Source organism: Silene latifolia, chromosome X (genome assembly GCF_048544455.1).
Source record: "Silene latifolia isolate original U9 population chromosome X, ASM4854445v1, whole genome shotgun sequence".
Classification (NCBI taxonomy): domain Eukaryota; kingdom Viridiplantae; phylum Streptophyta; class Magnoliopsida; order Caryophyllales; family Caryophyllaceae; genus Silene; species Silene latifolia.
In genome coordinates this window covers 255,380,428-255,398,522 of record NC_133537.1, presented here as the reverse complement: position 1 = coordinate 255,398,522, position 18,095 = coordinate 255,380,428, and the positions used below count along the sequence as shown (strand labels likewise).

General features: G+C 39.0%; 1 protein-coding gene and 1 non-coding gene across 2 annotated transcripts; both read left to right on the top strand.

Annotated features, from left to right (window-relative positions):
- The first annotated feature begins 4,619 nt into the window (after nucleotides 1-4,619).
- LOC141625672 (small nucleolar RNA R71) lies at nucleotides 4,620-4,726 on the top strand. Its single transcript, XR_012535440.1, has one exon. It is a non-coding gene; the product is annotated as a small nucleolar RNA R71 (small nucleolar RNA).
- A 7,723-nt stretch (nucleotides 4,727-12,449) lies between these two features.
- Nucleotides 12,450-13,874, top strand: LOC141619963 (uncharacterized). Its single transcript, XM_074436958.1, has 2 exons — nucleotides 12,450-12,800; nucleotides 12,876-13,874. The coding sequence occupies exons 1-2, from the start codon at nucleotides 12,450-12,452 to the stop codon at nucleotides 13,872-13,874; spliced, it is 1,350 nt and encodes a 449-aa protein (XP_074293059.1).
- The last annotated feature ends 4,221 nt before the right edge of the window (nucleotides 13,875-18,095 follow it).

Sequence of the window (18,095 nt, the reverse complement as noted above, 5' to 3'; positions counted from 1 at the left end):
TGGGAAGCTTGACAAGTGTACATAGGCCCTAGTAGATGCTTTTTCTTCTTAAGACTTTGCTTGTTAGAATACTTGTAAAACACCCTAGGATGTGTCATGCTAGTATCCTTTGACCCATGGTTTAAGGCCTAGTCAAGAGTACCTTGTGGTGTGATAACTCCTTGGCTACCGTTTATTCCAAGGTGACCCTTGAAACCATGCATCCATCATCCATGATCTACCACATTTTTGTCATCAAAGGGAATGGGCACAAAAAGAAATTAATTTGAGTTCAATGAAATGAAAAGTGAAAGAAAGTTTGCAAAAATGCATCAAATGAAAAGAGGAGCAAAAATAGACTCCTAAAGCTTCAAATATAAGGCACTCTCACTACATATGGGGTGACTTTGAAAATGTTCAAAAGAAATGCAAAGAAAAGTTAAAAAGTTGTCAAGTATTGAAATGCCAAAAATCAAAAGAAATGGCAAAAAGAAAGTGTTCTCAAATGTTATATGCCACAAGAAATTGGGGGGGGGGGGAAACAAAAACAAAAGCAAACTCCCAAAGTGAAACTCAAATTCTATCGATCCCTTTATCCATCGTATCCATTTTTGTGCATGGTAGAGAGGGGACGACCCTTCTTCTTGTCTAGGCAAGAGGGGGAATTCCGCAATCCTCCAGTGTTTCTAACACCATAGGGAGTCTACTCTTGACAAAATAATTTAATGATTGAGGACAAAGGTACCCTAGCTTGACACAATTTGGAGGTGATTTATGGGTATCCTTCTAGGCTTAGTAGTTTGAAGAAATTGCATCTATGAAGGAGTGTGTACCCTTGAATTGCTTCCCTTGTAGATAATTTCCGCCACTTAGATGAGGAAAGTGTCTATTATTTTGTAGATGCATCCATTACTTGATTTTGTGTGGTTTAATGTTTGGATGTGTCGCCATTTTGGCAAGACCCACCTTGTCTTGCAAGAAGGCATCCTACCTCATGGTTGTCTTGTTGTGAGTTGAAGGGGCGGAGTGAGACCCGTTAATTGTCTCATATCGGCTATGTTATTAGGTTAGTTTAAATAATGGTCCTAGTCTTTGTCACCTCTTTACTCGGGACGAGCAAAGGTTCGGTTTGGGGATATTTGATGTGACCATAATTTAAGCACATTTAGTCCCCGAATTAGCCTTGTCCCCATGCTTTTTAGTGCATATTTGGGTCATTTATTGTATTTAGTCCTTTGTTTTGCATATTCTTTGAGGTTTTGTGTCCTTGGTAGGAAAGGAGTGCAAACCTTGCATTTTCATGGCAAAATGAGGCTAAATTGATTGAATTCAATGACCAAGCATCAAGGAGAGACAAGATTAGAAGGCCCTTGTACATACTATAGTAGATGGGCAATGATGAGAAAAGATCATTGCATCCCCGAGGAAATCCTCAAGGATTCTAGGAAGAAAAAGGAAGAAAAGAAGAAGGAATGAAGCTGTAAGACAAGCCGAGCGGATGGCCCTGAATCCGCCCGTCCGAGGCCTATAATCCGAGCGTCTTCCTCAGCTGGACTCGGCCAAAACCTCCACAATCCGCCCGTCTTCCCCCTCTGGACGCCCATCCAGAAACACCCAAATTCGCCCGTCCCGTGCTTAAGACGCCCGGATTCCCTGACAGCCTTTTCGTCTTCTACAACTTCAAGGAAGGATGCGCATCTTTTCTAAGACCGGCTAAAAAGAGACCGGAGTCTCCCTAGAGACCGGCGATTCCTCAAGGACTTAATCGTCATTTAAGCCCTTAGTAAACCCTAATTTATGTACCTAATCCCCACTATAAATACCCCATTAGTCTAATTAGAAGAGCATGTTCTTCTTAGCAATCTTTAGTGTAGTTAATATCAATCAAATCTCTCTTTAATCTTGTAATCAACATTTAATCAAGTTTTAATAGAAGTTTTATTTCCTTAATCTCTCTCTTGTTCATCCTTTATTTTGGGTAATTGAAGATTATTTGGGTTATTATTGGGAGATTGACAACCTTCCAATCAAGCATTAAGTACTTCTATTATTCTTTGCTTTATTATTGGAATCATTAGTAGGTATAATTCTCTTAATCCCTTTTCAATTATTGTTAATTATCTTCATTTATTCATCATGTTTTACTTTGTTGGTATGATTGACAACCTTGCTAGCATGTTCAACATGATAATGAGTGAGTAGTTTCCTTAGCTAGGGTTAATGGGTAATTAGGGGAAACCAACATGGGGAATGATTCATGCTTAATCTAATATGTTTTCATAGTTTATTCGCTTGCTTGTTGTGATCTCAACTTATGCACATGTTATGTTTGATGAAATGCGAGCCTATGAATCCTTGCATTTTTTACCCATCACCTATCTTTTCAATGAGACTTGTAAGACATAAACTAACTCGAGTCTCATTAGACCATGCATATAGTTGAGTAGGGAAGATTAAGTCGACTTGTAAGTGTTGTACAATCTAATCGATTCGGCTCCGGGACCCAAACTTTCCTAGGATTGTAAGATATAAACCAACTCGATCCATCACAACAATAATTGCTTGCTTATAATTTGAGAATATGTTTGTATGATCAATTCCCATGAATCCCATATGACCCCATGACACCCTAGTGCTTTTTATCAATTGTTTACATCCCTTTTAATTCATCTTGCTTGTTTACTTTCATTGCTATTTAGTTTAGTGATCTTCTACTTCAAACCCCAAATTGTGACACCCTTAGACACCACTAGTTGCAATAGAAAATCTCATCTCAATTCCCGTCCCTTGGGATCCGACCTTTACTTGCCTCTTTACTAATTGTAGAGTTGTTTGTGAAGTTATAAATTGTGTTTTGGTCTAGGTTCTCCTAACGACAAGTACTGAAAACCAAACCCCTCACGAGGGATCACGACCAATAATCAATCTTGAAACATGGCTCATGTAGTCGGGGAGCTCTCATTGTCTTGTCAAGGTTAAAAGTGATTGTCTCATCCCCTACTTCAAGTGTAAGCTCTCCATTTTTCACATCAATTACCGCTCCCGCGGTGTGCAAGAAAAGTCTTCCTAGGATGATAGGAATGTTGGAATCCTCCTCCATGTCTACAATGATAAAGTCTATCGGGATGAAGAACTTGCCAATTCTCACGGGCACATCCTCCCATACTCCTAAAGGTATCTTTGTTCATCGATCCGCCATTTGGAGAGTAATATTAGTGCACTTGAGCTCTCCCATTCCTAGCCTCTTGCATACCGAGTATGGCATGACACTTACACTTGCTCCAAGGTCACATAATGCTTTGTTGATTGTAGTGTCGCCAATGGTGCATGGAATAGAGAAACTTCCCGGCTCTTTGAGTTTTGGAGGTGAACTTCCTTGACGAATAGCACTACTCACTTTAGTGAATGCAATAGTCTCTAACTTCCGGATGGATTTCTTCTTTGTAAGAATGTCTTTCATGTACTTTGCATAGGCCGGAACATGATTGATCAATTCCGTGAATAGGATTGAGACTTCTAAGTTCTTCACAATCTCTATGAACTTTCCAAGTTGTTCATCAAACTTAGGCTTAGCTTGACGACTTGGGAATGGAAGTCTAATCACAATAGGCTCTTTTTCCTTAGCCTTCTCTTCATTCTCCTTCTTTGAAACTTTTTGGATGGTGGGTTCTTCTTCTTCCTTAGAGTTCTCCATAACTCTTTGCTTGTTACTAGCATCCACAATGTCTTCATCAATTATCTTCTTCGGCCCTTCATACCTTGTACCACTCCTCAAATGGATGGCACTAACCGACTCATGTCTTGGGGGATTACTTTGAGGTGGTAATTGCCCCTTTTGTCTTTGAGAGCTAGAAGATGCTAATTGAGACATTTGGGTGTCTAGCATTTTGGTGTGGGCTAGTATGTTGTTTATGGTGATGTCTTTGGCTTGGCTATCTTTTTGCATTTGGGTGAAAAATTCGTGTTGATTCTTTTGCATTTGGAGGACCGCTTTTTGAACATCAAAGCCTTGATCATTGGATTGACTATAAGAGGGTTGATTTTGATAACCTTGGCTTTGGTTGTAAAAGGGTATTTGAACTTGATTTCTCATTGGAGTTGGGGTGTATGTTGGTTGAGGGTTTTGAACATTTTGGCTTTTGTATGAAATATTGGGATGGAATTTCGTATTCTCATTGTAATAGTTGGAATAAGGGGTGCCACTCTTGTATGCTTGGAAAGCATTCACTTGTTCACTTGTTCCCCTACATTCACTTTGATCATGTCCCAAAGTTCCACAACTCTCACATACTCCTCTTGGAATTGAGGATGATGCCACCATAGCATTAACATGTTGTTTGGGTGATTTGGAAGCTTCATCAAGCTTAGCCATGACCTTCTCAAACTTCAAATTTATGGTGTCAATATGAGCACTTAGTTGAGCACCCAATTGAGTGATGGAATCTACCTCATGTTTTCCTCCTCTAGTAGCCTTTCGAGGCCTACTATATTGCGAATTATGAACCGCCATCTCTTCAATTTTGACCCATGTTTGATTTTCATCATCTTCGGTAAACATACCATTAGATCCCATATTGAGAATGTTGCGGGAGTCTTCATATAGACCATTCAAAAATTGTTGCACAAGGAACCACTCGCTAAGTCCATGGTGTGGACAAGAACGACAAGTGTCCTAAAATCTCTCCCATGCTTCATACATTGATTCCTCATCCCTTTGCTTGAACCCGGTAATTTGGGCTCTCAACATGTTAGTCTTCTCCGGAGGATAGAATTTCTTGTAGAAAGCAAGTGCCAACTTCTTCCATGAATCAATACCAAGGGTAGTCTTGTCTAGACTCTTCAACCATTGCTTTGCGGTACCAATCAAAGAAAAAGGAAATAATACCCATCGGATTTGGTCTTGAGTAACTACGGTTTGAGAAATCGCATCACAATAGTCACAAAAAGTCTCCATATGTGAATGACGGTCTTCACTAGGAATCCCTCCAAATTGACTTCTCTCAACTAGTTGTATGAATGCGGATATGGCAATGAAATTACCGGTTAAATGTGGTGGTGTAGGAGTACCATTTGGTAGGTTCTCCGCAGTTGGTACGGAATGTGATAAAAATTTAGGCATTGGGGGGTGATTTTGTGGTGGATTTTGTATTGGGTTGTCCTCTCCTTCTCTTGCAAAAGGATTAGTAAACTCATTATTATTTGGTTGAATGTCCACAATCTCTCCAATACCTCTTAAAGTACCTCTAGCAACTCTTCTATTGTTGGTTAAGGTTCTTTCAATTTCAAGATTAATAGGTAATAGATTACCTTGTGATCTCCTAGTCATGCAAAATATCAAACAACTTGAAAACAATTAGAACAACCTTGAGGAGATTGACTTCCCCAAGGTAAAGAAAGACACAACTAAAAACAATTAATGAAAATCAAATCAAGTTAACACCGTCCCCGGCAACGGCGCCATTTTTGGTCCGGTTTAAACTCGTCGTCAAAAGTTACCAACCTAAACAATATTTATAACTTTGCGAACTACTCTTAGCAAATAGGCAAGTAAAGGTCGGATCCCAAGGGACGGGTATTGATGTAGGATTCTCAATTGCAAATGGTTGTGTCTTAGGGTGTCACAATTTGGGTTTGAGATAGGAGATCAACTAAACTAATCAACAAGATGAAAGTAAATTAATGAAAACAAAGCAAGGTAAATAAAGGGGTTGTAAACAATTGATTAAAGGCACTAGGGTGTCATGGGTTCATAGGGGATTCATGGGAGTTGATCATACAAACATGTTCTCTATTATATAGCAAGAACTTATTGTTGTGATAGGGTCGAATTGGTGTACAAGCTTACAATCCCTAGGAAGGTTTGGGTCTCGGGGCCGAATCGATTAGATTGTACAACAGCTACAAGTCGACTTAATCCTTCCTATTCAACTATATGTATGGTCTAATGAGACTCGAGTTGGTGTATAAGCTTACAAGCCTCATTGAAAAGATAGGCGATGTGTAAAAAATGCAAGGATTCATAGGCTCGCATTTCATCAAACATAACATGTACATAAGTTGAAATCATAACAAGCAAGCAATTTAAGTATGAAAACATATTAGATTAAGCATGAATCATTCCCCATGTTGGTTTCCCCTAATTCCCCATTAACCCTAGCTAAGGAAACTACTCACTCATGATCAAGTTTAGCATGCTAATAAGGTTGTCAATCATACTAACAAGGCAAAACATGATGAATAAATAAAAGTGATTAACAATAATTAAACAAGGTTAAGAGATAATTATACCTATGAAGATGATTCCAAATAATAAAGCAAAGAATAATAAAAGTACTTGATGATTGATGGAAGGTTGTCAATCCACCAAATAAACCCAAATAATCTTCTAATTACCCAAAATAAAGGAAGAACAATAGATAAATTAAGGAAAGATTAAGATTGCTTAATATTGAGAAATTGTATTACAACTAAATTAAGACTAATTTGAGAGAATTACAAAGTGATTAGGGATGGATTTTTATTGCTCAAGAGAGCATGCCAATCTAAGTAGTGCAAAGGAGTATTTATACTAAAGATTAGGTAAAAAGATTAGGGTTACTAAGAGCTTAAATGACTATTAAGACCCTAAGAAAAGTTGAGGAAATGCTCCTCCCGAAGGAAATGAGCAGATTCCCGTGCTAGTCTTGCCACGATCTGCCCGTCCTGTGCTGTGGCACGGGCTCTCTGACTTAGGATTCGCTCAAATCCAGGGGAAGACGCTCGGCTCCTTGCATTGCAATCCTCTCGTCTTGGGCACAAGACGCACGGATCGTGCTGTTGTGAGACGCCCGGATCGTGCCTGATCCGCTCGGATTCCTGGGCAGACAACTTCTCTTCTTTTTCCTCCTTAACAATCCGCAAGGATCGCGTTGGGGATGCAAGTATCCTTTCGACATTGCCCATTTCACTTTATTATCTATTTAGGCCTTCTAGTGTTATCTTCTCTTTGATGCTTGGTCATTAGATGCGATCAATTTAGCTCCATTCCGCCTCTTAAATACAAGGTTAGCCATCCTCTCCTACCAAGGACACATAACCTCAAAGAATATGCAAAATGGGAAACTAAAGATAGTAAATGACCAATTTATGTGCTATAAAGCATAGGAACGAGGTTAATTCGGGGACTAAATGTGCTCAAATATGAGTCACATCACTTAGTTAATCTCGTTTCGTCAAACATGTAAGTCTGAGGGTGTAAATCCCATCTTTTTTATTGTATTTTATTTTTGTACCAATTAATGTAAGATTTACGTCAAGATTATGCTTAAAACAGACTTATAAAACCCTATTATTAAACTGCTTTTACGGATCAGCAGTAACCAGACGTCGAGAAGAAACGCAGCAACTGCTGCGCCTCTTCCAGAGGCTGCCGCAGTTTCTGCTCTTCTTCTTCTTCCTCAGTTCTCTGTTGGTTTCATTCTTTCCCTTTTAATTTCTTATTTTCTTTCTTTCATTCATACATAATAGATTTTAATACATTCTTAATATTTATCATACTATTTCCGACTTAAATCCCTAATAATCGATATTTGCGAGTTTTCGTCATTAAATCAAACCCGGGTTTTGGAGATTCGATTTGTTCATATCAAGTCTCTAGAATTCGACTTTTGTACATGTTTATTTCCAGTCTATCGTATCTTTCAGTTCGTTTCTATCTCCATAATTAAACCTAGTTAGTTCTAACTCATTTATAATTTGTTTTTAACTCGTTTTAATTAGTTTTAATCCGTTTTAATTCGTGTTTATCGGTTTTAGGACGGTTCCATACATAATTAACATGCTAAATCACTTTGACTTGAGTCGTATATCGATAATCAATCATTAAACACACCAATGAACACTAACAACTTGCAGTTCTGACTTCACAGTCAGAACTCACCTCAGGAACAGACGCAGTGAAAGCTGTGCCTCTTCCAAGGGATGCAGCAATGCTGCGCCTGTTCTGGGATGAGTTCTGTCTCTGAACTTCCGTTCTTGCTTTGACCTAAATCCTTTAATTACGTAATTAATCGACTACAAGCCGTAATATCACCCCTAATCTGTCCATATTTTCTAACCTTATTTATTTTCCTTTGTTTTTCTCAAATCGTCCGTCTTAAATGTATTTTTGACGTAAATCAATTAAATCATTGTAATTCATTGTAATTTATTTATTGTAATTTTAATTATCGTTATTTATTTAATATTATTTATTTTTGGATGATTTATTTACTTGTTCTTCACATGTAATTAATCTAACTTTCAACTTTGACCCAATTGTATGTTAAATTACATGTTCACCGACTTAGTATTAATTCACATGTTAGGATTAAAATATTGGATGTTGCATTGCATACATATAATCGACAACATATCAAATACGAACGATTTCCCTAATCATTAGTAGAGGCCGCTATCGAGGCGGGCGGGATTAGGTGTTCAGTAAAAGGACTTCCTAATACGTACCCTCACCCCTTACTCCAGATCTCTGTGAACATCCATGTTCATTGGCATCCACGAGAGTCATTCTAGACATAAAATGCTAAGGGTAACGAGCTCTTAGTGTTCGTGTCACTACTTTGTGTCTTGACATGACACGAGGTATTCGAACGGTTCCAATTTCCCATAAAAATTGGTGGCGACTCCACAAATGCAAACGATTGTTCCCAAACGCCCCCCGTGGGCCCCCGTGTCCACAACTAGCTTAACCCGCAACCACGACCTGCTCCTCTACCACCATTCACCACGACATCATCATCATCATTCTCCATAGCTTCCCCCACCTTTCATCTTCATCACCTTCATCCACCATAATCACCAGCAACGACAACAGCAACACAACCACAAACCCACACCAATTCACCATGACCTCGCCATACAACAGCCCCCTTACCTACGTCACCATCATCCTCGCCCATATCGCACACCTGCATCAATAGTCCAGCATCATTGCCATCATCTCCGTTACCAACCCGCATCATATTTCAATCATGTCCTCCATGCCGGCTTACCGGTAGCCACACACCATATTTTGCTCCTTTTTTGTGAAAGTCTCGCTATCGGTCATAGCACCGGCAGCTGACTACCCGACACACAGCACTAAAACCAACATATCGCATCAATTTCTGTTCTCCCTACCGGTACACCTTCTACCGGTCAACCGGCATACAACATACCCCATCCTATTTCTACTCTTTTATTCAATGATCTCGCAGCCGGTGCCCTGAACGGCGGCCGGTTTCCCGGCAGATGACTCTTTACTGCGTCTTGCTCCTGCCATCATTTCCCCTCGCCTTTTTTATTTTTATTTTATTTAATTAATCTCCCCCTTCCCTTTTTGTTTTGTAAAGTGTCGATTAGTTACTTCTTAGGTTTAGTATTATTAATATTAATATTTTTTGTTATTATTATTAATATTAGTATTATCATTATTATTATTATTATTATTATTATTATTATTATTATTATTATTATTATTATTATTATTATTATTATTATTATTATTATTATTATTATTATTATTATTATTATTATTATTATTATTATTATTATTATTAGATTACTAGACTAGTATAAAAAGACACTCTCATTAACATTAGACACTACATTGGAGATTAGAAATTAGACTACCTTAGATTATGCTACTCTCTCAATTAGATTAGAAAATTAGTCTCTCATTATTGTAACAAGAACCCTAATATTTCTCCCTTTAATTTCCTTCAATAAAAGTTGTAATCTCTTTTTAATTATCAACTAGTTTTGGAGCCCGTGAAAATCACGGGATCGTTAATAATTGATTGTGTTTAAGTGTTTCATTTGTGAATAACTTATATAGAGTAGTCCCTCTCTCTCAATCATTTGTTTAATCTATAAAATATAATTAAAAGGCTACCCTAAAATGACAAATAAACTATAGTTGTTCATGGGTCATCCCGCCAATTAGGCCCGGCCGTCCAGCCCGCTTATTACGTGGGCTTAGACAAGTATTTTTTTACCTGAAAAATTAAGAGGGCGGGCCAAGCCCAGCCCGCCAAGTTAAATGGGCGAGTATGGACAACAAGAAAATCCCGTGGACCGGCCCAATAGGCCCGTTTATTATTTAAATCCTTTACTTTTACTCTAAAAAAAAGACATTTTCAAAGAAAATTGTCTCAATTTTATATGGAAGAGGAACGCTAAAATAATAGGTAAACTATAACGGTTAAAATATAACGAAAATATTTATATATTGGGTAGCCTTATATATTTTAATTAATAAAACATCTAAATTGAAGTTTCGTGTTACGGCCCATTAGCCCATGGGCCGCCCGACTTTTGACTAAAGGGCGGGCAAGGGCAAGAATAATTGACCCATAATTAAGGCCCGACCCACCCACTAAGGTCTTAAGGGCAACTTTTTCCTTCATAGTCCGGCCCAAGCCCGCATTTGAACAACTCTAAAATAAACGCCACCTAGACAAAGTCGCGTAGGATCCAAAAAGTCACCTAGATTAAAATTTAATGTGACGTGACATATTTAAATGTGATGTTGCATATTTTTAATATGATATGGCGAATTCATGTGACATGAATTATAATCAAAACAATACTATTATACTTCATACGAAATATTAGCCTTTCCTAATTCATGAGAAAATAAAATATAAACATATCATTCAAAAAAAAATTATTTATCCAAAAAATATTGTGAGTTACAGAATAGTATATTTGATGAAAAACAAAAAAAAATGATTTAAAGGCCTGGAAGCATTGAAATTGGAACAATGAATTGGAGAATAAGAATCGGTTTCTAACTAATTAAACATAGCATTTATTATGCAGTATTATAACACTATGATAAGATCAAATTGACATATGTGCATCGTACTTTAACAGTTTGGGTAGCAGTTTGATTTGTAACCTATTTGACAAAATGAAAATAGAACATAAGTGTTATAAAGGAGACTAAAGTGTAGGAAAGGGTGAAGGACAATAATGTAACAACATGTCAACAACTTATTAAAGATTTTTGCTATCATTTGATATTTCAAATACACCATTATAGAAAAAAAAAAAAAAAAAAAAAAAAAACCGACAAAAGTGAAAGTCATTGAAACAAAGTAAAAATCTATAAAGAAGATCCATAGCCATTATTTCAAATCTCGCGCATTGTTATTGATACGTGAATATGTCATCCTCCTATAATATTAATACAAACATACAAAAAAAACTAATAAAATTCTAATTAATTCAAAATATAACAAAAATATAAAGTGAAACAATTAATTTAGTTCTCTATGTATACTTTGCCTACCAATTTTTTGAATAAATTTGAAAATTCATTCTCCTGCAATATTAATATAAACACAAATAAATAAATAATAATATTCTTATTAATTCAAAATATAATAAAAACAAAAGGCGAAATAATTAATTTAGTTCTTTAGCTATACCTTACCTACCAATTTTTTGAATAAAGTTGGAAATTCATTCTCCTGCAATATTAATACAAACACAAAAAATAATAACAAATTAATACAAAACATATAAATAATAAAAATGAAACAATTAATTTACTTTTCTATGTATACTTTAGGTGCTATTTTTTTGAATAAAATTGAAAATTATGGTGAATATAATAGTTATATATATGGAAAATTCTATTACTAATTCTCTCAAATTTTATGAATGAAAGAAAAATAAAAAATATGGTACATAACTACTGAGTATAAATAGTAATGATGAAAGGAAAGTTAAAAGGTCATTTCATTAAATAAAGGAAATAATGGTTAAATAAATAATGTAAATAAATAACAAATTTATGAGAGGAGGTCAATAGTTTACAATATTTTTTTCTTTTTTTTTTCTGTTTAATTTATACCTTAATTTTGAATAAAGTTGAAAATTCATTCCCATGCAATATTAATTCAAACAAAAATAATAATAACAAATTAATACAAAACATAAGAACAATAAAAAACAAAACAATTAATTTACTTTTCTATGTTTACTTTAGGTGCTATTTTTTGAATAAAATTGAAAATTAGGGTGAATATAATAGTAAAAATTCTATTACTAATTCTCTCAAATTTTATGAATGAAAGGAAAATAAAAATATGGTACATAACTATTGAGTATATATAGTGATGATGAAAGGAAAGTTAAAAAGGCCATTTCATTAAATAAATGAAATAATGGTTAAATAAATAAGGTAAATAAATAACAAAAATTATGAGAAGAGATCAATAGTTTACCATATTTTTTCTTTCTTTTTTGTGTTTATACCTTAATTTTTTTAACTTATATTTTTTAATTTTCATAAATTGGTAATTGATGTCACTTTTTTTTGTCATGTCACATTAAAAGTTGCCACATCACAATTAAAGCTGAATGGTTATGTGCATGGTTTTTTCAAGGGAGAGAGTGAACTTAGACAAGGTGACCCACTCTCTCCTTACCTCTTTGTGCTCAGTATGGAACTGCTTTCTAGGTATTTAAAGACTCTTTGTTCTAAACCTAATGTCTCTCATCATCCAAAATGTGCTAAACTTGGACTTACTCACCTTATTTTTGCGGATGATTTAATGATCTTCACTCGGGGTGATGTACCCTCTGTCACTGTTGTTCTTCACACTCTCAAGGATTTCTCTAGCTGGTCAGGTTTATCTGCTAATATTTATAAAACTGATATATACTTTGGTGGAGTTTCATCTGTTGTTAAAGCTCAAATCTTAAATGTCACTGGATTTTCTGAGGGCACTTTCCCCTTTCGACATTTGGGTTTACCCCTGGATAATGCCAGAATCCATACCGATACTTATGGTGTCTTTATCAACAAAATTCAGGCTCATTTTCAGCATTAGTCTACCAGATTTTTCTCTTATGCTGGGAAAGTACAGCTCCTGACTTCTGTTATTTTTGGGATCACAAATTTCTGGTGTGCAAATGCTCTCCTCCCTAAAAACATTATCAAAACCATCAATAAACTGTGCAAAAAAAATTTCTGGCAAAATGATGGTGAGAGTAACAGATTAAGCTTTCATGGCTGGAGGAAGGTATGCTCTCCTTGGGAAAATGGTGGTTTTGGAATCAAGGAAATTCTCTCTTGGAACAAAGTTGTCCTTGCTAAAAAGCTTTGGACTCTTGATACTCAACAATCTGGACTCTGGTTCTCCTGGAATAAAGCCTATAACTTCCCTAACACTAACATTTGGGAGGTGCAAAGTAAACACTATCATTCTGAAAGCTTCAGGAGCATTATTGTTGTTAAAAATAAAATGATTCTGAGGACTGGCACTCCTACTGCAGCTATTTCTCTTTACCAATCATGGATTCATGGTGGTAAATTTTGTCTTGCCAACGCTTATACTTGGTTTAAGGGGCCTTCCATACCTCATCCTTGGGCTCCTACTTTAAAGCACACCTATATTATCCCTAGCCATCGCATCATTACCTCCCTGGCAATGCAGGGACATTTGACCACTATGGATAACCTTACCACCAGAGGACTTTTTATCATTAACAGATGTGTGCTCTACAAAGCTGCCAATGAATCTTATTCTCACCTCTTCTTTAGCTGCTCCTTTTCTAAGACTCTCTGGGAGAGGATTCTCCACTGGCTAGGTTTGCCTCATCACAGTACAGACTTTAAAAATGAACTCGTATGGAGCCTGCACAGGAAGCATATAAGGCATTGGAAGAATGGTTGGTTTCGCAGCTGTCTTGCTGCTGCTTGCTATCACCTCTGGTCTGAACGGAATATCAGGTTGTTTCAGGGGATTGAGAGACCTGTTGATAAGCTTTTGCGGACAATTAAATTTCAGATTAGTGTTCAGGTTCTGCACAACACTAGTTGTGCCCAATATGATAGAGCTGTTCAAGGACTAAATAGTACTTAGTTCTTTGATGTGCTCTAGGGGTTATTTCTTTGTTGGAAATCTTGTCTTATTTTTTTGCCCTTGATGGATGAATAAAATGGGACTATAATTTCTTGCAAAAAACAAAAAAAAAAAAAATAATAATAATAATAATAATAATAATAATAATAATTAAGATTTCTAAATTTGATATCATGATCCTGCCTGCCGCTGCCACTGCCGCTCCTTTCTCCGTCGCCATCTCACGCCGGCCATCTCTTCATCGGCGTTTTTGGTGTTAGCGGCTGTTTAGGGTTGCAATCTTGGGTTTAGGGCATCGTGTTTATTGTCGTTTTTGGGTTAGGGCTTCGGTTTTCTGGGTTACTCTTCTGCAGTTGGCTGCCAACAACCACCCTACGTCGACCTTTAGACCTCACGTTGCCGGTGAGGGGCAGTTGTTGTGGCTTGTTCATACGGTGGTTCTGGGTTGTGAAGGAATTGCGTGCGGTGAATCGTCTTTCAGGGATAATTGTCGCCGGCTTTGCGACCTTTGTCGACCTTGCGCCATCACCAGTTGGCCATCAAACCTCAAGTCGCCGGTCATTTTGGTGGTGGCTGACGGCACTACTTTCCTTCCACCGGTGAGTGCTCGGTTTCTTCTCATTTTTTTTCCTGTTTTTATTCAAGTTGTTTGTTGCTTTGCTGCGGTGGTCCGGTGCTTCAGCCTGTGACCGGCTACTGCCGCCTCTGCCACTGCCTTTGTGTGGGTGGGTTCAGGTTGTAGTGGGTGTTGCGGTTTGCGTGGTGTGGAGTTTCGGGTTGTGTGGGTGTTGGGCCGTTTGTCAACAGCTACGGTGTGGTTTGTTGGTGGTGGTCCACGGCTGTTGAACGCCGTTGTGTGCGTGGAAGGGTGTTGGGTTTTGTTGTCCTTTCATGCCTGAGCTAGTACGGTACCATTGTCCTTTTTCGGGTATTCATGCGTGTCGAGATGGTTTCGGTAAGGGCCTGGATGAGGCGGCTTGGCAGAAACATTTACAGGACCGATATTATCATGATGGTGCGTTGGACCTTACGCGTCAGACTCTTACTAATAGTTTGACTGTTTATTCCAATGTCGAGAGTTCTTTGAGACGGATGGGGCTCTGGTTGTGTGGGGTGTGTTTTAAAACCCGTACTATTAGAGCTAGTTGTCGGCATAGTCGGGGTGATATTGTGATGCATCCAGAGTGTGTTGATGGCCTCTACACCTTCCATATTCGTGGTATTCCGAGACCTTTGGCTCCTTATACTTCGGTTTCTTCTTATGATAGTGTAGAGCTCGTTCAGTGGTCTATATCTTCCCTGGATCGTTTATTGTCTTTAGGCCTTTACACCGTGAAATCCATTCCTCCTAAGTGCCGTCTTGGGTTTGCTCGGGCTTTGAAAGGGGCCTTGGATGAGGTGTTTGATTCCCCTAGTGATCTCTCCCACTGGGTTCGTTTGCTTGTTCTACCACTTTGTTTGCTTAGGACTTTCGCTCCTCGGAGTAATCATGAGTGTCGGACTGCTATTCGGCGTCAGCATCAGGAGGAGAGTATTGTCACGGCTATCCTTGCTTGGGGGGCACCTGGGGGGTTTGCAGTTGTTGTAGGAGTGTTTTGATGAGGGTCCATCTTCATTTACTGTGGATGAGGATCTGGATTTGAGTGAGCTTAACCTCCGCCAATGTCGGCGGAAGATTTGTGATGGCCACTATACTGCTGCTGTCCAGGTGCTTTCTTCCTCTGGGGTTGCCCCCTACTCCGATGCCACTCTTGTGGCCCTGCGTGAGAAGCATCCTGTCGCCCCGCCTCCTTTGTCTGGGGATCATCATCCTTTGGTTGCCTCTTCGCCTGTGGTCCTGGATATGATTCGGAGCTTCCCACGTGGTACTTCCTGTGGGAGGGATGGTTTTCGTGCCCAGCACCTTATGGACTGTTTGAGTGGCGCTGCTGTGGCTATCTCTGATGATTTGATCACTTTTATTACTCGGGTGGTTAATCTTTTTCTTGAGGGCCGGTGTCCTCTTCCTCTGGGTGAGTACATTGCCAGCGCCCCTCTCACACCACTCGTTAAAACGGCTGGTGGGGTTCGTCCTATTGCTGTTGGTACGGTCTGGAGACGGCTTGTCTCTAAGGTTGGTGCTTCTATGGTTGGTCCGTCTTTATCTTCTTATTTTGATGGGCTTCAGTTCGGGGTGGGTGTGTCCGGTGGAGGAGAGGCTATCTTGCATGCCTTGAACCGGCTCATTGAGGCTCGGGGGGCTCAGGTGGGGCTTTCTATGTTGCTGGTTGATTTCCAAAATGCGTTCAACCTTGTTGATCGTTCGACCATGCTTCAGGAGGTCCGCCGTCGTTGCCCGACTCTATCCCGTTGGGTGGAGTTTTGTTATTCCAGTCATGACCGTCTTTTTTATGGGGAGCACTGCATGTGGTCATGTCAGGGTGTTCAGTAGGGTGATCCGTTGGACCCTTTGCTTTTCGCTTTGGTTTTGCATCCTTTAGTTTGCAAGATCCGGGACACTTTTGACCTCACTTTGCATGCGTGGTACTTAGATGATGGCACCATCGTGGGTGATACTTTGGAGGTGGGGAAGGTTTTGGACTTGATTATGGTGGATGGCCCTCGTTTTGGACTACATCTTAATGTCTCCAAGACGGAGGTCTTTTGGCCTGTTGAGGATCCTCGGAGTTGGCTTCTTGGGGTTTTCCCCCCTTCTAATTATCGGCCATTGCGTGGTGTTACAGTTTTGGGTGGACCTGTCAGTACTTGTCCTGGTTTTAGCAGTGAGATTGTGGCGAAGAGAGTGACTAAGACCATTGAGCTAATGGACTTGGTTACGAGGATTGAGGACCCGTAGTGTGAGTTGCTTCTGCTTCGAGCTTGTACTGGTATTTCTAAGCTCTATTTCTCACTTCGTACTTGCTCCCCTAGTGTTTTTAGGCCAGTCCATCTTCCTTTTGATGTCGCTCTTCGTTCCAGCTTGGAATGTATTGTCACCGCGTCTGGGCCGGATTTTGGGGATTGGCAGTGGCACCTTGCTACTTTCCCTTTTCACCTTGGTGGTCTTGGTGTCTATGCGGCGGGAGATGTTTTATTCTATGCTTTTATTTCGTCCCGTTTGCGATCCGCTTTTTTTGCGTGCTAAGCTCCTCGCCCTTCTGGTATTGTAGCTGCTGGTCCTGCTTTTGATGATGCCGCACGGGTGTTTACTGTGACTACAGGTTCTGGTATCTTAGGTAACTCTAGTGAAATTGCTGCCCCCAAACTTATGAAGAAATTGGCAGACATTTATTTCGCGACGGTTGTTGCTGCCTCAGAGTCTGTTTTCTCTTTGACACCACGCCAGCTTGCTTTATGGCAGTCTCAGCAAGGGTCTTACTTCTCTGATTGGTTACGTGCGGTTCCTATCTCGGGGTTGGGTCAGACTATGAACGGGAGGACTTACCGTTGTGTGCTTGGGTATCGTCTGGGTGTTCCGTTATTCACGGTATCTAGGCCCTATCCTGCTTGCTTTCAGGTTTTTTCTGAGGATGTTTTTGGGGACCATGTTGTTTCTTGTGCTGGTACTGTGGGCGTTAAACATCAACATAACCTTGTCCGGCACACTCTTTTCGACATCTGTTATAGATCTGGTATTACTGCGGGAAAGGAGGTTGATATCGGTTTGGTTGATGGGCATGGTGGCTCTCTTCGTCCTGCGGATTTGCTGCTTTATTCTTGGGACAGAGGGCGAGATGTGTGCGTTGACTTGACTGGGTCTTCTCCTTTGACTCAGACTGGGATGACGGATTTTGTGCCTGGCCGGGTTGTCGCTGATGCTACTTAGCGTAAGTGTGCTAAGTACGGGGACTTGTGTGCGGCAGCGGGTTATGGTTTCCTTCCTTTCTCTTTCTCTTCACTTGGGGAGCTGGGTTCGGATGCTGTTGCCTTGCTCAAGCGGATCCAGAAATTCTCGATATCTCAGGATGCGGGGGCTTGGGTGGCCGCTTACATTTTTACTAGACTTAGCTTTGCTATTGCTAAGGGTGTGGGAGCCCAGATTGTCTCTCGGCTCCCCACCAATTTCATGTAAATTTTCATTTTCATTTTAATGAAAGTTGCGCCCATAATAATAAAAATAAAAAAAGTAATAATAATAATAATAATAATAATAATAATAATAATAATAATAATAATAATAATAATAATAATAATAATAATAATAATAATAATAATAATAACAATAATGACAATAATGACAAT

Coding starts and splice junctions, on each gene's coding strand:
- LOC141619963 (XM_074436958.1), top strand. CDS start 12,450: ATGGAACTGCTTTCTAGGTATTTAAAGACTCTTTGTTCTAAACCTAAT. Junction 12,801..12,875: donor TCCATACCGATACTTATGGT/GTCTTTATCAAC, acceptor GGGAAAGTACAG/CTCCTGACTTCTGTTATTTT.